This window comes from Artemia sp. Qi Xiang Cuo, chromosome 6, assembly GCF_049724085.1.
Source record: "Artemia sp. Qi Xiang Cuo chromosome 6, ASM4972408v1, whole genome shotgun sequence".
NCBI classification, from domain to species: domain Eukaryota; kingdom Metazoa; phylum Arthropoda; class Branchiopoda; order Anostraca; family Artemiidae; genus Artemia; species Artemia sp. Qi Xiang Cuo.
This window is the reverse complement of record NC_142799.1, coordinates 25,443,099-25,466,743: the sequence shown is the minus strand read 5'-3', so window position 1 is coordinate 25,466,743 and position 23,645 is coordinate 25,443,099. Positions and strand designations below refer to the sequence as shown.

The 23,645-nt window shown below is 34.3% G+C and overlaps 1 protein-coding gene across 5 annotated transcripts in view; it reads right to left on the bottom strand.

The window, feature by feature from the left end:
• Positions 1-23,645, bottom strand: part of LOC148951034 (poly(A) RNA polymerase gld-2 homolog A-like) — a 96,174-nt gene that overhangs the window by 20,773 nt on the left and 51,756 nt on the right. For 4 of the 5 annotated variants that reach the window (XM_089090572.1, XM_089090575.1, XM_089090574.1 and 1 more), the window contains exons 3-6: positions 16,054-16,244; positions 13,041-13,142; positions 7,830-8,001; positions 923-1,069 (exon numbers count right to left, since the gene is read on the bottom strand). In XM_089090572.1, coding sequence (XP_088946698.1) covers positions 923-1,069; positions 7,830-8,001; positions 13,041-13,142; positions 16,054-16,244 — 612 coding nt within the window. The remainder of the gene's footprint in view (positions 1-922; positions 1,070-7,829; positions 8,002-13,040; positions 13,143-16,053; positions 16,245-23,645) is intronic. The other variant, XM_089090576.1, reaches the window with a different exon arrangement.

Sequence of the window (23,645 nt, the reverse complement as noted above, 5' to 3'; positions counted from 1 at the left end):
AGTATCACCTCTTGCGCGCAATCCGTATTATGTTCCTAGGTGTTTGCCGTATTGACCTGGAACAGAGAACTACAGGTAAACAAATCTTAGAAGTAGGATAGTGGACTACCCGAATAGAAATACAGCTCTCCCTTGAAGCTCTATTTTTGACCCCCTGAGTAGTACCATTAGGGTTTTAGGAATCACTGCAAAAGGCGGGCCTCAATATTCGGTAATAGGTCTAATTCATGATAAGTTGTAGGACAATCGAGCTGGAACAATTGTTCTTATTCCAATTTTGGTAGGAAATAAAGTTTCTTTAAAGAATTAGCAGCTTACAATTAAGTCAATTCACAAAATTTATAGGGGTGTGAAAAACATATTTTCCAAAATCTAGGGGGGAGGGGCACATTTGAGATTTTTCAATTTTCTTAATGAATATACCCACAATAGGCATTCTCAATGAATGCAAACCCCCAATAAACGTCGGCTTTCAAAGCAAGGGGGGGGGCAAAAATATAGGGGACACATGCCCCCTATCGCCAATTGGTGGCACTAGCAGCTTCACGAACTCCCAATAAAGGACAAACTAACAACAAAATCCTAACAATTTCAATGTTTGCAAAGGAAATTTAACAACAAACCCCAAGTAATTTCAAAAAATCCTAATAAACGCAGTATCTTATATGAACGCCTGTAACATTTCTTGTCTACTCTGACTAGTGGAAATTTACATAAATTTGACTAGTTGAAATTTACTAGTTGACTAGTTTAAATTTACATGAACTTGACTAGTCGAAATTTACTAGTTGACTAGTTGTAATTTACATAAATTTCAAAGCCTTTCACTTCTAGTCTCCCTAGAATTACATGAGAACAGTCCTTAGGCGAGGATAAAAAGGAGGTTCGAATCACCAAATATGGTTTAACAAAAAGGTCTTACCTCTGGCATAGGAGTGCAAAAGGTGTGTATTCCTAAGGCCTACATCACAGTTGATACTTAAATCGACATAAACTCCAGACTCTCGATCACAAAACTTTAAAATAGGCACTTTTGCTTTGTCAATCAATTCAATTTTCTCGTATCTATCTGCAAGAAAAAAAAATCATATTAGCTGAATTAGCAGAATCAGAGCACTAAAAAAAGAATAAATTACTGTGAGAATAAATAAAACGAAATAACGACAAAAATACACAGCGAATAGAAAAATACCTTCACTAATCTATCTTCGGCGTACGGAACAGTACAAAACATAAAGAAAAAACAAAAACAACTAACAGAGGCGAAAAAACAATATAAGACCAAAACCTGAAAAAAGGAAAGAATAGAACTTAAAAGCTTTATTTCTGGCATTTATTTGATTTAATTTATCTATTTTCTTCATAAAACCGTTGAGGTGGCAAATATAAAAATAAAGAAAACAAAGAGGGAGTTCCATGATGGAATAGCTTTTTTGTATACGCAAAAGATAGAATTCCCATGATAATTGCTTGCAGGCACATATCCAGTAATTTATTTCAGGAAGGGGGTATACTAAAAATTTAAACTCAGATTTTTTGGGGGACGATTTTTTTGGGGACAAGTGGCGATGACAATGAAGATGAATCAGGTCAAAATGACTTATTCTCGTTTTTAAATGTTGGAGAGATTCTTAGTAATCGGATTGAGCAAGAATGCTTCGAGTATTTCCAACTTCCTCCTCATTTCAGATGTGTCAGCCATGCACTCAATTTGCTTGCATCCCCAGATGTTGATAAAGCCTTGAATAATGTTGCATATAAGCGGCAGTATACACCGCTTTTTCCAAGTGTGCTACTCTCTGGGACACTGTTAACAAGAGCACAAAAGCTGTCTAAGAGGTATATGATAGACAGCTCATCAGGCCTGTGATAGCTTGGTTGAAACCAAAATATGACAGTGCCAAACGTTTGATGGATTGTCACAAAAAAAGAGAAGCTTCATGATGTTTGTGATGCTTTACAGAAATGTAGGTTTGGTTCTCGCGACGTAGATTTTCTAGAAGAATACATAAAAGTCATGGAGGCATTAGCGATTGATATGTATACCTTTCAGAGAAAATAAAAGTGCTACTTTGATACAATTTACCGTACAATTTGATCTTTTGAAAAGAAGCTTGAAAAGCTATATTTAGCGAGGTTTTGCCAGCCACTGGTATATGCTCTTCTTGTGGGTCTGGAGAAAGGAGTTCCTACTATCCTGAACGAGGGACTTTTTCATGCCAAAGATTATGTTGTTGCGAGTCCCAAGTCATTCTTATTTCAAACTTAAGACATTTTGAAGACCCGAAAGCTGTTAACGAGGCTGACAGTAATGACAGGGATATCTACTTTTCTAATGATGAATACTTTGACAATAGTGACAAAGAAACTACCACAAACAATTCAGTGAATCGTGAACGCGATAAAAATAGAAGGTGGAGGTTCTTTCATATGTGGTTGATAGGTGAAAAGAACTAACAATGCTAAAAAACTACGCAAGAGCAATGAAAATCTTCAGAAAATTTAACTGCATAGTTCCTTCATTTGCACCCGGAGAAATTTGTACCCCAAAACGGAATATGCTTGGAGATACTATGCTTGAAAAGCTACTACTTTTGAAGAGAACAAGTAAAAAATACAATTAAATTGGTATTTAGCATTAAGTAATGAATGGCGCGTTAGATATTGCTCTCTTTCTCTAGATAGAAATTCGCAAAGCCAGCTCTCTCTAGATAGAAAGCTCGCTTTCCTCAGTCTGTCTTTGGAGCTAATTTAATCTGTTTTTTTGGTATTTTTTTTTTTTTATGTAAGCTTATAACGTTTGAAAATTGTTCGATATACACAATTCATAACTAAGTAAATAAAATATAAGAAATATGTTCCAAATACAATAAATATAAACAGACCATGTAGTTTAGATTAGGAATTAGCTAAAGATAAAATGTCCAAGCTGCAGATGATTTTTTTTTGAACAAAACAAATCACGAAACGAAGTGTTCGAAAGCGATGGCCATCTTTTTGCAATTTTTTTTTAACTAGCCCGTATTATGTTAAGGCGGCTAATTAAGTAGCTCTGCGGCATGCGAATCGCTACATACATATGCTATTTTCTAGTTATAAAGGGTTCAAATTTCAGCTTTATTTGAATCACAAAAAAAGCAATATTTTACTTTTTTTGCAAAAGACTGGATTGCGCGGTGAAATTATTCCCAGAATCACAAAAATGTATTCAATTCCGGTTATTAGAAAAACCTAAATTCTCACTATTCTGATTCGTCACCTCGAAAAAAAAAAGACAGTGAGGTGTAGTCATAACATGTTTAAATTCGTTTACTTATTGTGCATTTGGAGTCAAGAGCAATTAGAAATGAAATAATTCTGATGTTTCTTCTTTTTTTTATCTCTAAAAGTAACATCAAGTATTTTCATCAGAGAAATATACTTCTTGGAAACGTGGTATCTAAACACAACATTTATTTCATTAGTTTATAATTGCTTCAGAGTTACTATTTCTATTACTGCGAGTAATCTACCTCAACATGCATTAGTTGGATGAACCTCAAGACGCCACTAAGAGTTTATCTCCAGAAATTTTGTATTAATTCACCCACACTACTAAAAAAACAAATTTTGAAGAATTGGCAGATAAGTTAGAAAATTTACGCTTACTTTTGCCAAGAAATCAAAATTCCATGATGGCTCACACTTGAGACTCGTAGACCTAGTTTCTGATAATGGTGGTTAGCTTTACCCGTTTTAAGATTTATTTATTCATTTATGTTAGTACCTGTTGTATGTTTTTTGCTATGATTGTTCATTTAATTTCTGTTCGTTTTGGGTTTCATTTATTCCTTAATAGTAATTTCTGGTCGTTTTGAGTTTAAGTTATTGTAGGTTTCTATTTATTCTGATCTTAAGTTTAATATGACCTTTAATTTTCTTTAAAAAGCTTATTTTTTTGAGTTTTTTATAATTAATTTCTGTTCATTTTAGATTACCAAGTTTCAAGTTTTTCAGTTCCCTATTTCAAAATAATTTTTTATTCCAAAATAAATCAACAGCTTTGGCAAGAACTAATAAAATTAAACTGAATATTTGATATATAATGATATTACTTGCTGAAAGCTCGCCAGCTCAAGATTTTGTTACACTCAGGGCTGAATTTAAAGCTTTGACGCTTCTAGGCCCAAGCGGTTTTGCTGCTCTGTTTTTGCAAGATTTTCTGGAAAATCCCCAAAACTGGCTCAAATCACATGGCCTAATGGGCCAATTGGTAAATCCTGGTCTGGTTTCACTACAATTTTAATTTTATTTTCAATGTTGTAATAAGTACAAAGGGAAATATTTGTAATATAATTCGTTTTAGTAAAGCGCCAAATACGCAGTAGGTCTTATGATTTTATCGTTAGGGAAACGGGCAGCAGCCAAATTCTTGCTTGTAGTGAAGAATATAGGTGTCTCGAACACTTTTGGAGAGAACTAATAACATTAAACTGAATTTCCATGACTTGGAATAAAATATCGTTACTAAGTTGTTTTTTTCTTGGGCGGGGGGGGGGGGGGGGGGGGGGGGGGGGGGGGGGGGGGGGCGGGGGGGGGTTGGGGTATCGGGCCATGGAGGACCAGGGGTCAGCTCCAATAAGTTTTGGAATAAAACATCGTTAATAATTTGTTGTTGTTTTTTTTTGTGGGGGAAGGTGGGAGGTGGCCATGGAGGGCCAGGGGTGATTTCGCATAATTTTTTGAATAAAATATCATTAATAAGCTTTTTGGGGGGAGGGGGTCGGATCAGGCAGGAAGGGCCAGGGGTCAGCTCCCTTCAGTTTTGGAATAAGATATCACTAATTAGTTTTTGAGTGGGGGTGGGGATCGGGGTTATGTGATATTTGGACTATTCTAAAAATGAGCCCCTCTAAAGCTTATATGAGCACACCTTCCATAAGAACCATATATGCCCCCAGGGCGTAAATTACAACGCCTGCCCCTGGGGAGTTGTGTCGACTCCGGGGTTTCTGTTATCTGATCTTTGAACTATTTTTAACATTTTTATCGGATACATTTGGGGAAAAAAGGGCATGAGGGGGCGGGGGCTAGTTGCCCTCCCATCACTTCTGAATCTTAAAAAGAGCACTATAGGCTTCCGATTTCCAATCAAATGAGTTCCCTCCGAAGTTACGAAGAACACTGGAGCTTTGGCCTTAGGGTTGGTGAGGGGAGGCTAGTTGCCATCGGATCAGTTTTGACTCTTAAAAATTAAACTAGTACTTTCATTTGAGTCCCCTCCGAAGTTCATACGACCACTTCTTCCACAAAACCTTATATTCTCCTGGGGCATAAGTTGCAACCCTTCCGCTGGGCTTTGGTAAGGTAATGTTGACCCCGAAGTTTTTGTCATCTGATTGTCGGACTATTTTAAACAAAATGGCTATCTAAAAATTTTTGATCAGATACATTTGAAGAAAAGAGTGTTTGTGTGTGTGTGTGGGGGGGGGGGGGGTAGATGCCCTCCAATCACTTTTGATTAATTTTAAAAAGGTAACTAGGACTTTAAATTTCCTATTAAATGAGCCATTTCTGAAGTTTATACGACCACCTCTTACATAAAACCTTATATGCCCCCGGGGCATAACTTATAACACTCCCCCGGGCTCTGGGAGGTTTGTATCGGCCCAGGAGTTTTTGTTATTTGATCTTTAAGCTATTTTGAAACAAAATTACTCAAAATTTTGATTGGATACAATTGGGGAAAAGGGCCTTGGAGGGAGGGGGGGGGCTAGTCGCCCTCCGATCACTTTTAACTCTTAAAAAGAACACTAGAATTCCTGATTTACAATCAAATGAGCTCCCTCTGAAGTTAATACAACCATCCCTTCCATAGAAACCTTATTTCTCCGGGGCAAGCTTTACGACACTTGTCCCCGGATTCTGGGGGGCTGTGTTATCCCTAGAGTTTTTGTTATATGACCTTTGGTCAATTTTGAACATAATGGCCAGATACAAATTTTGATTGGACGCATTTGGGGAAAATAAGGCTGGGAGGAGGTGGGGGGGGGGGTAGAGACCCTGTGATCACTTTTGACTCATAAAAAGGTAACTAGAACTTTCAACTTCCAATCAAATGAGCTACCTCTGAAGTTTATACGACCACCCCTTACTGAAACCATATACGCCCCTGAGGCATAACTTAAAACACTCAGCCCCAGGCTCTGGGGGGGTTGTGTCGACCCGCAGTTTTTTTTATCTGAAGTTTGAACTATCTTAAAAAAATGACTGTTTAAAAAAAAATGTCGGGTGGATTTGGGGGAAAAGGGCGTGGGCTGGGGGTTAGTTGCCCTGCGATCTTTTATAACTCTTAAAAAGTGAACTAAAACTTTCAATTTCCAATCAAATGAGCCCACTTTGAAGTTTATACGAGCATCCCTTCCATAAGAATCATATATACCCCCATGGCATAACTTACAAAGCCTGTCCCCGGGGCCTGCGGGGCTTTGTCGACCCCGGAGTTTTTGTTACCTGATCTTTGAACCATTTTTAACAAAATTAGTATCTGAAAATTATTATCGGATGCATTTGAGGAATAAGGGCTAGTTGCCCTCCGATCCCTTTTGACTCTTAAAAAGGGCACTAGAGCTGAATTCGCTTTCCAATCGAATAAGCCTCCTACGAAGTTTATACGACCACCCCTTCCATATGAAGCGCCTCTGGAAAAAATAAATAAATAATAAAACATTGCAGCCTTATGGCCTTTACTATAGGCAATGCTATAGTGTTGCCTCTGATCACTGTGAGACTGATGAACCACGTTCCCCACCCTGTTTTAGTTCAAAATATTTGCGTCCTGTAATCCTACAATGTGAGTGAAAAGGTGTTGTGGATGTCAGGAAGAGTGGAGCTTCTTTGTCGACGTCTACCCCTGGAGGTAGCTTTGGAAGCACAGGAGGACCTAAGACCACGCCTAATCTTGTCCTACCCTACTTTCCAGTTAAGCCTCTAAATAAGACACTACAGCAATTTCACCTGTAGAATAAAATTAGATTAATATTCTGAATGTAAAACACGCACAATTATAACACTTTAATTTCGAATTTTATGCAAATCTCCCCTTCAATCTTCTCCTACTCCACCAGCAAAACTTGGTTCCGTTTCCGTTTCCAAATCAAATTTTATCAGTAGCAACAAAAAGGTTCTATAACTAGACTAAATACAAGATTTTGATTATAGAAAAACCTAAATCAGTCAAAAACAAATAAAAAAGAAATATAAATATAATGAAAGAGAAGGATATAATATGAAAAAAGAATATTTTCATGAGAAGAATATTTGAAAAGAATATTCCACGTCATGAAAATTGCATGAAAAAAAAACAAGAGGACAAAAAAATAGCTTGAAATAGAATGAGAAACATGAAAGAATATCTAACATCTGGCCAAGACCATATTTGATACCAAATGAGCATTTCATTTTATAAAAATAACATGAAAATGAACAAGAGAATGAAAAAAGAATAACAGGAAATAGAATGAAAAAAAAGAAAGGAATACCTGGCATCCAGCCAAGAGCATATTTGATACAAAAGGAATATTTTATTTATGAAAATAACATGAAAAGGAAAAAAGAACAAGAGAACAAAAAAAAGAAATAACATCGAACAGATTTTAAAAAATGACAAACTACCTGGCATCTTGTCAAGAGCATATTTAACACCAAAAGAAATAACATCAAAAAGAAAAAACATCAAAAAGAAAAAGAAACATAAGACACAGAATTACCTTATGAAAATAGCATCAAAAAGAAAAAAGCATGAGAAAGAACAAGAATAACATAAATTATATGACAAAATTAAAGAATACCTGGCATCCGGTCAAGAGCATATTTGATACCACGTAAAACTTCTATTATGCTAAACTTGTAGTTAAAACTCTCAAATATTGGAGGTATTATCAGACACATGTCTAAATCGCTGACTTTGCAACCAAAACCAGAAAAGGTCGACCCAACGATATACAATCCATAATGTGGTCTCTGCAAATGAAAAAAAAATTGCTTAAGGCCCATTCACAATGAAATTTTTACTGATACCGAGATTTAGCTAGGGATAATTTGAGTCGATAAGTTATGTAGAATTTATAGCCAATCAAAAATTCTATGAAAAATCTGATTGGCTAAAATTAGCGATAGCTAAATCCCGGTATTGGTAAAATTTCATTATGAATGGGGCTTTACGGAAATACATGGAGATCTAAAATAACTGCAAACTTATCATGGTACATTATATAGTTGGAAACTGGATAACTTAATCCATTAATAAAACCAATTTTCGGACCCGTTTCAAATTTCTTAAAACATTAAATTATTAAATGAATACAAATAGTGAATACATTTGTATTCACTAATAGTTTGAAAAGGTGAATAATTCACAAATAGTTGAAATTCACAAATAGTTTGAAAAGGTGAATACAAATACGAACTTCAAGTCTCATTGATAAAATACCTTTCATATTAAAAAAAACTCGTATTGATGACCTACCCCGTTCAAAGTGAACAATTCTAGGAGTCGAAATTTATAATTGCTCGATCTTGTAGAGATCAGTACTCCACTAGTTGTTGCGACCCGGCCGACGTTTTCTGTGGTTCATAAAGGGATTATGAGTAAAAACCACCTTGATCAGAATGGAAGAATTATTAGTGATATTTCTTCCTTTAAGAGAGTAATTTAAGAAATAGTTTTTAGTAAGAATGAATCTTAGTTTTTTTTTTTATTTTACTTTTGTTTGGAGAGGGGAAGATATAAATCAAATAAATAAATAATTAAGGCTTCATGCGGTATGAATAGAATGGTAAATTTAGTGACAAAATTTAGTTGTAAGGCTTGTAATGGCAGTTAAGAAGGTGTGTGGACGAGTGGTTTTGAAGTTGTTCTTTTTTAGTGTTTTGTGCCATTACCTCGGATAAGTTTTTATTTCTCGATGAGGTCGTTAAACTATAGTTGTTGTTTGTTTGTTACAAAAAATCTTTCTCTATCTCTCAGTGACAACCATCCTTACATTATTGCTCATTTTGCTGTTGGTCAGGGTAAAACAATTATAGGAGTCAGAATCGATTCTATTATTAATACTATTACTTATCGTTAATATTATTAATGCTAATGTACTAAATATATTGAAATAAATTAAATTATATTTAGTCATAAATTATAATTTGTTAAAATTATATTAGATAATAATACTATGTTTTTAAAATAATGTAGTAATATATAAAAATTAATATTATCAATAGTGTTATAGAGTCGATACTATTATTAATAGTCACTAATATAAATGATACAAAAACGGTTGTTATTATTGTAAGTTACTCCAAAGAGTAAGGGGATCTGAAAAGAGTGATTGCCATCACTAGTGTTAGAAAAAAATTACCCATTCATCTATAGTTTGACAATTTTGCGGAGGTCCAACACATTTCTAGACACACTAAATCTTTTGCATATTTAATTACCCTAAAAGGCAGCGGATTTATTTTTTCAGGCGAAAAATTATTTTTTCAGCGGATATATTTTAAAATGTAAGTGAGAGTAAAGAATCCAAATTCCTTCACCAGTACTAGTTTAAAGTCAGCTAGCATATCTAACCTGCCACAGTTTTCCTAAGCTAACCATAACCTACTTGTGAAGACTAAAATTTTGAAAAAAAAGTTCTTGCAAATCTTGAACACAAAATAATTATGCTAATTTTTTACTCAAAGAGAAATATCACTTTTAACCCTATAAAAAATACATATAAATAATCCAAATTGTCCAATCCTCTCGGATTTTTTAAATTTTTAAAGAAGATGCAGAAGACGCAAAAGCAAGACATAGGTTTTTTTCCAAAGTCCCTATGATAGATTGTCGAAGACATGACTCTTATCAGTACCAAAGTCTCTTCAACTAAACCTGTATCTCCGCACTTGATAATCTGCTTGAATAAAAATCAACCACTACCGTACAATGCTTAAGTAAAACAAGCACCTCTTGTTCGTTCATTTTTATTTTTCTTAGATTAAAACAAAGAGTGAATCAACTTCATTTTAAAAAGATCAGCTACATCTCACTTATAAACGGTTAAAAATTACAAACTAGATAAGATACGTCCATGATGAGTTCCATTTATTTTCATGATGTGGCCTACTTTCTGTGATGTGGTATACATATGGCATATATACTGTGACATAAATGAGTGTCATGGATACTTGACATGAATTCGACGAGCGAGAAATTGGAGTGACGACCCCAGGAAGTTTGAAAGTTACACTAATTATAGGGGGAAAGGAGCCAAAAAATACTGACAGGCACAAATTTTATTGGTGCCCCCCCCCCCGATATAAGTTATGTTTTTGTCCCGGCTTCTAATTAAAAAATGAATGCAAAAAACTTCCTTGATGAAAACCAACGTTTACTGTTTATGATGAACTCGCAATGTACAAACATGAGCTGAAGTTCCGCACCGTTATGCATAAACATGTTCAGACTACATTTTTGCCAAATAGGGTATATTTTTCTGACACTGATTGGTATGTCCGGTAACGCTTCTAAATATTTAATTTGCAAACATTTGTTTGGGTGATCAAACATCAAAGATTAGTTCTTCAGCTTATATTCGGCAAGGAGTTACCACATAGAGAAATTTCCGTTTAACAAAAAAATTTCGCTTGATAAGAAGAGAGATGGAAACTGTACAGCATAAGAATTCTGGATCAGGCACTATAGCTCTCACACCTCCACGAGAAGTAGTTAATAAAGCGTCTTCAGAGAGAGCGAAAGATATAAAAAGGAACCTATAAGTAATTTCCAACTCGTGAATCTTACAATTTCCATGAATCTCAGGGGACTTAGATAAAGTCTTTACCTTCGAATTTGAAGATTAACAAGAAGTATGACCTGTATTTAGAAGCTCAGAGAAATACTGAAAAGAAATTCAGCAGAATTAATGTTTATTTCAAAATATTCTACGTTCTTTAAACCTTGGTTTTACTTAACCAGTAAAGGATTTTTATGGTACATACCAATAGTTTGTTATTAGGTACCAATCGTGTTGGAACAAAGAAAGCCAACGAGCAATTTGTTTTAACTAGATATTACCATTCAAAAAGGGTAAACATATTATTAACAAAATCCAGTGAAGGAAACTCGGCAGTTCGGCACTTTGACCTGCAGCAGTGATTACCATCCCCAGGTTTTAAAACAAAACCTGTTTTCTATAAACGGCAGCTTTCAACCTGCAATTTCACAGTGCATGTTATCACATGCAGCGCAATAGGACACGGCCTCGAGCCGTGTTTCTCATAAAGAAACACGGCCCCGTGGCTACCTTTGGCATCAAACATTGGAGCTGAAAGGGGCCAATGAAGTAGCATCATGCTCATTCCTGAATTCATTCCTTTCATTTGTTTAAATTGTACCTTCCTATCACGAAAAAAAAGAACGAAATCTAAGAAAAAACTCAAATTTCTGCAGAGCTAAACATCAAGATTAAATCTTGGTACTGCTAGTATTTCATTGGCCGTTATACTTTAAAAAAAAGTTGGTAAAACAAAAAGTTCCACCAACAACTCTGTGTTAAAAGTTGCTCTGTTTTGCTTCATTTATGAGTTTTAATTTTTCACTTTTTTTATTGTTTTATCCAAAAAAAAAATCAAAGAAAATGTCTGATATTCTTATCAGAATCCTGATAAACAGGCCAACGTTTTGAGGTATACAAAAGGTAAAATACCTATACTAAACCATGAAATAACGAAAGAATTATTTCTTGATCGGAATGAGTTTTTAAGAAAGATGAGGAAAAAACAGTGTACTGATACACAGGGGCAAATCTCCAGCATTTTTATTGGGGTAGGGGGGCAAGACGGGTTCATATCCAGAGAGTCACGGATCATGGGATATATAATAGTTTTTCCAACACATTATTGGGTGGGGGGACGGCCCCCCCCCCAAACGACACCCCTACTGATACAGAAAAGTGCAATCTTTTGTGATTGTGCTTATTTTATTTGACAGGACAAACATTTTGGAACTTTTTAGTTTGAGACAAACTTGGAAGAAGAAGAGTAATTTCCAGTAATGAACTTGCAAAAAGGAAGAACAATAATAAAAATATCTGACCGTGAAAAAATACCCAATATAATACAAATGGGGAATCAGCAAAGACGATAATCTTGAGTCTCTATTCCCCCTACTGGATGAAAAAGTTATGTTTTCTACAGGAGCATCGCATGCGACATTTCACTATTGGATCTTATGATCAAAGAATGAAAACCACATGACGCTATGGGAAAGGAGTACTGAGTAGCGTTGCCAACGCTTTGAAATAAACTGTACCAGTTTTTCGATTAAAATTGTCCTTAAGAAAGTAATTTGTATCATTGGAACAGCAGGTTAAAAATTTGCCATAACAATAAGAACATTTTCAATAAACTAAAACTTGGGACAGATGTTTGAGTCAAAAAAGAGCAAGTAAAACCTTAATGTATCGGGAAATCTGACTGTACCAAAAAATTTCCAAATGTACTATGCCATAACCTCTAAATTGTACCAAAAACGGTACAATTGTACCGCGTTGGCAACGCTGGTACTGAGCCAATTACTTCTTGTTCTTCCCCTTTTCTTGCTTTAAATTTTCTAACCTTAGCTTTTTTAAAGCTATTAACAGTCTTTAATATTTTACTTGTTATTTTTGCAAGGTTTTCTACTATTGTTTCAAAAAGAATTTTAAGTTTGAAGGACTAAACAAGTGAGTAAAATATTTCTTCCCCGGCAGAATTCTGGTTAGTAAAAAGGATTGAAATCTAATGATCTAGGTAAAGCCAATTTTCGCAGTAGCTGAGGAGCTTCAGACCCAGGAATGGGCCTTTTTTACTGGTATTTAATAGCCTTTTTTACTAGGCAATGGTATATATTGGTAAATATCACATTTTGTTAATCGCTTTCTCTTACATTATTGTCAATAATAACTTTTTTCACAGCGGCTCAGGGAACTAATTAACGGAAATAATAAAAAGTGAATAAGAATTTTATTTGATTGTTTCAGTACCTTAATTAACCTAGCTACCGAATCTTGTATCTTCATCTTCTTTGCAAGCAATTCAGGACTCTGCTGAATTGACTTAAACTTGGTCCAAATACTCAGAGATAACTGAAAAATACAATATCTATCAACGGTTGCCAACTCCTTCTGAATGCGTATAAATAAAAATAAATGTATAAGCACAATAAATACAAAAATAACACTCGATTATAAAAAGAAAAAGATGAAAAGGCTTTTTAGTAAATTTTTGTGAGTTACCAACAATTTGTAAACTAAAATTATAAAGTAATATAAATATGGATCTCTAACCCGACATAGTGTTGGAAAGCTAAACATAGCTCTAACAGGTTCTGAATTCTCTGGTTTACTTTTTTAAAATCAAGAACTGATCCTGTCTCTAAAGAGCTCTTCTTCTGAAAGCAATATCTTTTGGAATCGCCTATGATTTGCAATTGAAAGTTTGCCTATTCAAAATTGACATAAAAAAGGATCCTTTTTTTTCACAGTATCCCTGTCATCATCTCTCAATATTTAAAATGGGGCTTACTATTGGAGCAGTAAGTATTAAGTAGCATGAAAACAAACAACTAATCGTTTGTTCATTTGAACAAAATGTTCATTTTGTTCACGTATTCTTGTGTTATAAAAAAAAAAAATCTATTTTTATTGCTCAGTAGCTTGAAGATTTTATTTTCATGGTTTTTAGTAATTTTTCCAGAGTTACCTGTATTTTCATATAGAAACGCTGGTTTTGAACACTTCAAGTCAGATTCCATTCTTTACAAACTTATGCCCCATGTCGTTTTAGCCGTTTTGCTAAAATATTCTAAGAGAAGCACTGAAATTACGTTACTTTCAAATTTTACATTTAGCTACAGGTTGATGAAAAGATACTGCATATTTGCTACAGATGTACAGCAGATATTCCACATCTGCAGCATAAAACATCAGATATCCCACAGGCAGTTTATTCTTTCGAAGTAGTGTTAGGAATGCTTTGAGGTATAGATCTATTACCAGTTGAAATCAGGACCTCTTCTTTTAAATGATGCTCTTTTTAGTTCAAGGCTACAAAACTTCTCTCTGTCGACATTACCATCAATCTAATGAAGATATTCAGCACATTTTGTTCGAGTGTCCATTTTCTGCAGGTGATTTCAATAATTTAAAAGAATATTGCCGGGGTGACAAAACTGATACCTTTAGAAGGCTGTCGTTGTTCCTTGCGAAAGGAGAAAAAAAACTGTGGGGACGTTTATTTTTTTGTACAACCAATATTATGTTTTACGGTCATTTGAATTTTAAAGGCTGCGATGAGCCAATCTCATGTGAACAGTTCAACGATTTTTCTGCATGTACTATACCTGGGTTGTTTTGCATTTGAGCACGCACAGGTGGTTAATCCAAAGGTTAGATAAAAAAAAAACATCATATGTTACTAGACCCCAAATGGCAGTTAAATTAGATAAAGAGTAGAAAGCAAAAAAGAAGAAACTCGGGTTTCAATAGATGGCAAGTACATTATTCTAGGAAAGTATACAGAGTAAGAAAATGGACGAAACGTCCTCATGGACGAAACTCTAAATATAAGAATATTTTTAGCCACAAAATAGATTTTAAGCTTGGATGTATTATGCACTATGCTTTGAATGCCACCCATAAGGAAAAGACGACTTTAGATCAGGGTGGCAGCCAGGTGAAAAAAATCTCTAAAATTTAAGTGATTAATTGGTTGATTTAGTGACCTTCTTCAATAATCTAGTGATTTATGTGCTGATTTAGTGATTCTTGTTTTTGGCAATATAAAAATCACTAGAAATAGTGATAAATCACCGGGACTCGCAACCCTGCTTTAGACACTATATTTTAAAGTACACAAGGAAGTTAAACTTAAAATATTATTTGCTTCTTTGACCCGTTTTAAGTCTATTCATACCTGAAAACCATGATTTTCTAAAAATATTCTTTTGATTTTAATCAAAATTATGAACTTTTAGGGCAATAGCACATATTCGTCAGTGTTGCCATCAGGGACGTATCCAGGATTTTTTTTTGCGGGGGGGGGGGGGTAGTGGGGGGGAGGGGTTACAAAAGGATTCTTTTCAGGGGATTTACAAAAAAAAACTTTAAAAGACGCATAAAAAAATGTTTTACATTCATTTTTTTAAGGTTTTTACGAGTCGGACAAATAGTTCGCGGGGGGGAGGTGGTTAAAAGCCCCTAATCCCCCCTGGATACGGTCTTGGTTGCCATGTTAAGCATTAAAAACAAATAAGCAAGTTTTTTTTTCAGTACCTGCCACTACCATAAACTGTATGACTGCATATAGAGTTCTTTTCCCTTAGAAATTGAATTCTCAATTTTTCTAATTTCTTAAGACACATATAGTTGAGTAAATTTCCATTTATCAATTCTAAAGATCAAATTTTATTTCCAATCTCCTTGGTACTTTAAGATGGCACTATTATGTGTCTAGTAATAAATAACATCTTTGGTTTTCTCTAGAACACCAGTCTAGAGAAAGGTGCGCATATAAAATAATGTACCTGTTTTCTCCTGTTTTTACTAATTTACCCCTCCACTAGTATGCTTTTTTTAAGTGTGTATTACCTTTTGTTTTATTTGTGACACTCCGAATCCTAGGGTGTTTGGGGGGGGGGGGGCAAAACGAGACTTTTATGCCACTTCACTTCTTTCAGAAAAGGAGAAAGAGAGGCTCTTTAGACCAGTGTTGGGGTTTATGCTAGTAGGTTTTAGAATATTTTCTTTTCTGGTTTATCTTTTGATTCTCTTATTGGTTCTTTATTTTTTTATTACTATTAAACTTGGTTAAAAAAATTCAACACGTGCTAGCGTGTCCTCTTAGAGAGTATGAATGCACAAGAGCATGGAACAAGCCAGGGAAACCCCCTTCCCAGTGTCAGACCTTTTGTAGTTATGGTATAAAGCTGACATAGAAATTGACCTGACAGAAAAATTGACAGAAGTAAACAAAATAGGAAAAGTCTGAAAAATATACCTTATCTGTAGGTGCTATATGCACTTGCAATGGAAGGCCGAGATATTTAGCTGTAGCCTCAGAGAAGTCTTCATTATAAGAGATCTCTTCATAAGATCTTCTTACAGGGTGCTGCATCGGGTTCCAACCCTCAACAAAGTTGGCTCTGAACCCATAGCGAGCATCTACGAAAACAAATCGGGTCATAGAATCTACACAAAGAAAGAACAAATGGAAAAAATTAATATAAAACATCCTTGGTATTTAAGGGAGAATAACCACACCAAAGATAGAACAACATTATCACGGAACCGATTGGTGATTTAGAACAGTTTTTGACAATAATTAGGATTATTCACTCACAAATGTCTACATCACGGTTGCCAGGTGTTACGTTTGTACTGTGAGATACTCTAATGACGTTTTTTATGCTTAACCGATAATACTCACTCTAACTTTTTTACGCATAATTATGCTTCTTAAAACAACTGAATATACAAACTCTTTTTGAATATATGCAAAGTCCTTGTATGCCACCGAGCACAAGCAAATGTTTCTAATGCCATGTATCAACAGACTGGAAACGCAAGTACAAAAAAAGCCGGTTTAGAAATGGTAATACTACTCAAAATACGATTACAACATTTTTTAAAAGAATGTTCGTATAGGTGTTACATTTTCAGCCTAAGCAGTTGATACGATTCTTCCAGATAAATGTGAGTTATGCAGCCCATGAGGGATATTTTTGAAGCTTCACAATGTAGCACCACGTATATAGCTAAGATACTTTTTCCTCTCTGAATCTTATTCATTGTGGTGTTCCTCAAAGTGTAGTAATAAGTCCTATCTCTTTTTCCTCATTTTAAATAACTGAAGTTATTAATAAAATTATAAATTTTACCAGTACTGTATCTCCTGCTACCCACCTTGCGATCACTCTCTTAGCTGATGGTACTTTATTAGTTTTGCACAGCTCCAGTGAAAAAAAAAAAAAATCCAAATAAATATAATATCTGCCGCTGGAGACTTTTATGGTTTGATTTATTGCAAGAGACATCTCCCAAATTGTTTTGAAGGTACCATACGTCAAAGTCAAATTACAACCGTTGACTAACGTGAATTAGTTTTAAGTGCCTCCCACTTTTTTTCCTCATAAGAAACACTTAAAAAATGTTATTTTTTAGGCAAAGTATTTTTAGCTTGTACCTACTACATTTTTGGAAACAACAACACGGATTGTGCTAGAACTTTATTTTTTGGGGACAAAATAATGGTGTTAGTTGACATACATGGTGTATTTTAAAACTAACAACATTGATTGGCCACAATGAAATGAGGATAAAGTTTTTTTTAAGAGTACAATTATGTTTTGCTTTGTTTATTGATACCACTAAATAACATATACAAATATATATATACCTATATAGGCAATGAGTTTTCCTCTGAGGAGCCCTGATATGTGGTGATTACTTGGGGAATATTAAATTTTGTAGACTTAAGGTGCTATGGCTTGGTTTTGAGACAATGACTTATAATTTTTAATGCTGATTTTGCTCTATGTTGGACTTGATTTTCGGATTTTTCGGATATACATATATATATATATATATATATATATATATATATATATATATATATATATATATATATATATATATATATATATATATATATATATATATATATATATATATATATATATATATATATATATATATATATATATATATATATATATATATATATATATATATATATATATATATATATATATATATATATATATATATATATATATATATATATATATATATATATATATATATATATATATATATATATATATATATATATATATATATATATATATATATATATATATATATATATATATATATATATATATATATATATGTATATATATATACGAAAAAGACGTTTGTTCAAATCAATTTTCTGGCCTGCCCGTGAACTTGTAAACACAAGTTTGTTCTTCAAAAATAGTATATTCTTGTTTGCTACTTCTATATTTTGTAGGTTATTATATGTTTGTATTTTAAACTACACACACGGTACGACTTTTTAATGTATTCTTTTTTAGCGTCTCTCAGTAATTCTAGAACAGAGTAAAAATCACTCTGGTCTTGGTTTATCTATTGTCGCTCTTCATCTTCAGAGTAAGAGGACCTAGCTTCAGAACTGTAGCTCTTAAATCCAGATGGATTGGACTACCTTTTTTCTTCTTTTTTTCGATCTATTTTTGGTCTTCCAATCATAATTTTTGCATCTTTTTCTTTTTTTGCATTTTTGCGAGTCTTCATCAGTCTGCCGTTCACAAGTTTGGTCATCGGCATCATTAGCTTCAGCTCCAATAGCGACAGTTTTAATATGATACGACTTTAAAGTCAGATGATGGTACACCTGAAGAGTAGAATTGTTGTGATTTACTTTTTCTTTAAGCTTGTCTGGGTCTTTTTTAGTATTGCTTAAAGAAACAGGTCCTGCATTCAATTTGCAGTTTTCATTTCTGGAAGGCACCCCTTCCATTTTGAAGCTTTCATCGCTGGAAGGCCAAGCTACTGCATCCAATACTACTATTTCAACGCAAGGGGTTTTGTTAGTAAACCCCAGGCAATCCTTTTGCTGAACCTTTTCACTCACTCTTTCCCTCTTAGCTTCAACAACTTTCCTAGCATCAGGCAACGCTTTCTCAGACTGAGATAAGTTTTCTGTTGCTTTGTGTTCTATCTGTTGCTTCCTTTTTACTTCTTTTTCCAAGTTTGTCATGGTTGAACTTATTTTGACCACTTGATAGTAAAAGGTGGATAAAATTCCATCTAAATCCATTCTCCCAATTTGGCTTTGGCATCTTCTCAATTTTTCTGTAAGTGAGTTTGTGCGTCGGATACAATCCATTACTTCCCACCGTGCTCTTATTGCTTTCTTCATTTCTGGGCATCTGTAAAGTTTTGATAGTGTGTTGGCAACTGTCGCAAGCTCACTGTCAAGTTTTTCGAATGAATCAATCCGTTTACTACCAGCCATCTTTTTATTTTTTGAAAAATTGATGGTCTTTTTGTCCATCTGAGCTGAATTGTCATTTCCCAAAGGCAACTTTTTAACCTCAGTTTCCAATTTGGAAAGTCTTGTAGATGCAGAGACATTCCTTTTCTTCACTACTGTGCTCTTCTCTTCAACAGGAAGCCTTGTATCTTTTTTCTTCAGAAAATTTGTCATTTCTTTATAAAGTTCAGTTGACATAATATCTTGTTTGCTTTGCGGTATATAAAATACTAATAGTAAAAATTACTAGAAACCGTCGCTTATATGCATTAGGCGACGTCATTTATGTGCATGAGATGACGTCATTAGATGCGCCTGGTTTGCAGCCAAAATAGATTTCCTTGTCATGACGTCATTCAACATCTTGTTTCTCCTAATCTGTCAAATTAGACAATTAATTTGCGATAGCGTCATATCATTTTTTTTTTGAATTGTGGAATGATTGCATTCAATCAAAAGGATATTCCAAGAAAGATGCAGTACGATATTAATTTTGAAGAGAAAAAGTTGCCTTATTCAATAAATGGCTATAAATGGCAATAAATGGCTCATTCACCCAAAATCGTTGGATACCTGTCTCGGCGGCCGGTTATGTAAGTAGGCCAGGGCTTTAGTTTTGTATAGGCAAGCTATAGTGTCGAAATATGGGTGTATCTCCTCTGTAGTATTGGCAATATTTAAGGCCTCAGAATTATGTTGAAAATCCAGTCTTATATTGGATCTGGTTGCTATGGCTGATTGCTAGGACCTTCAGGGCTATATGCAAAAAGAGATGTACCCTCTTTTCATCTGACATTTTATTAGGACAAGTCTCAGGTGCATCCTCTGTAGTATGGGTAAGCTTTAATGCCCAAATAAGGATTTAATCACTGTTGTATATGAAAGCTTTAATGCCCAAATAAGGGTGTAATCGTACTCTATTGTTTTGTACACTACTCATAATATCTGTTCAAAATGTTGAGGGTAATTTCTTTTTTTACTTGAAAATAATAGGTTAGCTCTTACAAAATAAGTTTCTCAACTGTTTGAATGACATTTTAATATGATTCCTTGTGAAAATATTGTTGACCTTAACCTTAATGATGATTGATTAGAACTAAACTAATGTATCTCAAATCAGGCAGCAAAGTCAGTCAACTATGGTGCCGTACCCCAGAGAATAAACTTTTCAGAAGGGACCTGTGTGTGACGTCATTCATCATCATGTGAGCGAAAATACAGTTTTTTGTCCAAAAAGTAATTTTATTTTAAATATCACGTTTCGTCAAAAACAAAAGAAACTAGAAACAAAAATCTCCATCAAAATGGGCCATTACACGGCACTATGTGACGTTCGAGTGCTCTACTAGCAGCAAAGGAAAAAAAATGGAAAAGGATACCTCCCAGTTGTTCAAGCCAATCAATTTTTCTTGTTGTCCAAGCCAAGGGACTGTAAGTTTCCTGTGTATTGTTTTCATACAAGGCAATTCCAATGGCTTATGGAATTGCAAATGATATATGTAAATACAAATAGTATGGGTCATGATTGTATATAAATATACAATCCAATATAAATTTACCTAATTTTTGAGTCACTCCGTGATCTTCAATGCTGGAGTAATATAGTCCACACGGCAGCCAACCTCTTTGGAATGATCATACACCTCGAAAACAATGGTCACGCGCTGCTTACGTAAACCTGATCCTCGGATACAATCCAGCCTCATGTATACCAGTGGGCGTGTGTCAAGAGTACCAAGGGTGGCGGAACTGTGTCAGGAAGTCAGTAGCCCCTTGCCCACATTAGTCTTCAGCTGGAGATTTGGTATCGTCTTCAGGGTCATCCTCAGGGTCGTCTTCATCTTCATTGTCATCTTCACCACCTGATTCAGAGTCGTCTTCTTCAGGTTCCTTCTGATAATCGAGGCTGTTCCTTATTGGATAGTAAATACACAATCCCAAAAATCCACAAGCTATTGAATAGATTCCATTTGACATTCTATACAAGAACAAATATTTTCTTGAATACAACTCCTCAATGGCGCGATCACAACCTTTTGTGTAGGTAGTTGAAGGTCTAGGGTCATTTACATAGCTGCTTCTCTCTCCGGGTAAGTTTACTGATTGTGTTGGCTTCTGTAGCTTACAGCATGATTGGGGCACTTCATGAGGTTCAAACTTGCAGTTCAGAACTTCAAATGGAACGAACCAATGAATTAATTTGTCTGAACTAATGCCACAACATTTGAACGTTGTTTGGATGTCGTCAAGAAGATTAGACGTCGTGCTGTTGTAATTTTTTATTAATGACTCGATATAAGAGCGACTTTGTAAGTTATCTGGAGTTAGAAACGTTAAGGACAAGGTTACTGATACAAATATTATAAAAGGAGATACTATCAAAATATCCGCTGCACTATTTCTATAGTATCCATACATACCACAGATATCCTATTGAAAATGTAAGAATAAACGAATATAGTGTATACCATCCAAAAAAATTAAATGCAATATTAATATTGTGGCTTTTAAGAAAACACATTGGAATAAATGCGCTTAAAGTTAGTTAGTATTGCAGGAACAGTTATCCATTTTATTAAACAAAAGGTTATGTTGGTTCACATATCCTAACTAATTAACACTTCTTAAGACTCGTATCACTTACCCATAACCTGGCAAACAATAAAACTAATTTTTAAATTTTCAGGCATTTTGTTAGTTTGAATGAAAAGATTAAAATTATTGCTCAGATATCATAAATATTTTTGTAGTTTACATAATAACTTTAGCGATTTTAAACTGAAAAATAAAATATATGAAAAAATTAAATTTTTTGGTCTGGAAATACATATTTAATCCCACGTTGGGTAGTTAGAATCTAACCAAAAATAAAACTAATTTTAAAATTTTAAGGTATTTTTCTAGCTTTAATTGAAAGATTCAAACTATTGATCGAATACCATGGATATTTTTGCAGCTTACACAAGCTGCAAAGAACGCATAAGGACAAAATGAAAAATTATATTCAGAAGTCCAAAAAGATGACAACAATACAGGCTGATCTTTGTAAATTGAGAAACATTTTACGAATGTTTAACCGGGATTACGAAAAATATTCAAAATTACAGATTAAAATTCTCCTTGAAAGAGCGGATTTTGTTGAAAAGTCGGCTAGAAATGCTTTCGCAAAACTCCATAGTAATATCCAAAAGAAATGTTGTATACTTAATGAAAAACTCGCAAAGTATGGACTGGCAACTGTAGAACAGTTTACGCATATATTGGGAAATATTAAACATTACTCTGAATATATGGAGGCATAATTGTCCTTTACTTAGTTTCAGCTTTATTCGATGATCGAGCCTTTGTGTATAATTTCCTTGTCAGATCTAGTTTCAGAGCATTTTTCAATAGTTGTCTCGAACTTTCCAGGACAGTTTGTTCTACTACACAGAGCATTTTTTGCCAAATATTCAGTAGAACTAAAAGAACTGTTTAAAACACAGTTAGAAAAACTTTTTTCTTGAGTCGGTGTTCCAGGAATTTGTTCTAAATCATTAGTCTTACAAACACATATACTATTAACCCTAACAGGCTCGTTTTCGCCATAATTGAAAAACATTGCTTTTCCTTCGTTGTTTATAGGTATGCTTGTATGTATATTTTTATTGCTGCTACATAAACTGCAATTGCTCCTTCCAAAATTAATATACGAATTTTCTAAGAAGTACGCCTCCGTATATTCACTGTGTTGTCGAACATTTTCCATTGCATCTATAAACTGTTCCGCAGTTGCCAATCCACACCTTGGAAGCTTTTCATTAAACTGACAACATTTCTTTTGGATATTACTATGAAGCTTTGCCAAAACATTTCTAGCCGACTTTTCAACAGCATCCGCTCTTTCAAAGAGAATTTTAATCTGTAATTTTGAATACTTTTCGTGATCCTGGTAAAACATGCGTAAAATATTTCTCAATTTTGGAAGATCAGCCTGCATTTTTGCCATCTTCTTGTATTTCTGAATGTAATTTTTCCCTTTGTCCTTATGCGTTCTTCGGTACAACCTCGCAGAGAATTTAATTTTTTCATTATAGCTTTTGTCACTCCAGTATCTACCCATTATTCTGGTAGCAACTTTTTTCTTATATATTTTTCGGTAATCTTCATCATTGTGATAACACTCCTTGATCTTTTGTTTGGCTTTCTCAATTTTTACTTCTCGATACACCTGGTCAGTTGAATACCTTTGCTTTTCTGTTTTCTTATATTTGATTGGGTAATCTTCATCATTGTGATAACGCTCCTTGAAATTTTGTCTAGCCTGCTCAATTGTTGATTCTCTTTAATCTTCATCATTGTGATAACGCTCCTTGATCTTTTGTTTGACTGTCTCAATTTTCTCATGTCTATAATCTTCATCATTGTGATAACACATCTTGCTGTTTTGTTTTGCTCTCTCAATTATTACTTCTCGATACGCCTGGTCGGTTGAATACCTTTGCTTTTTTCTTTTCAAGTTACTATCTCTGTTTTTTTTGTAGTACTGATTTTTTAACTTGCGTGTAGCT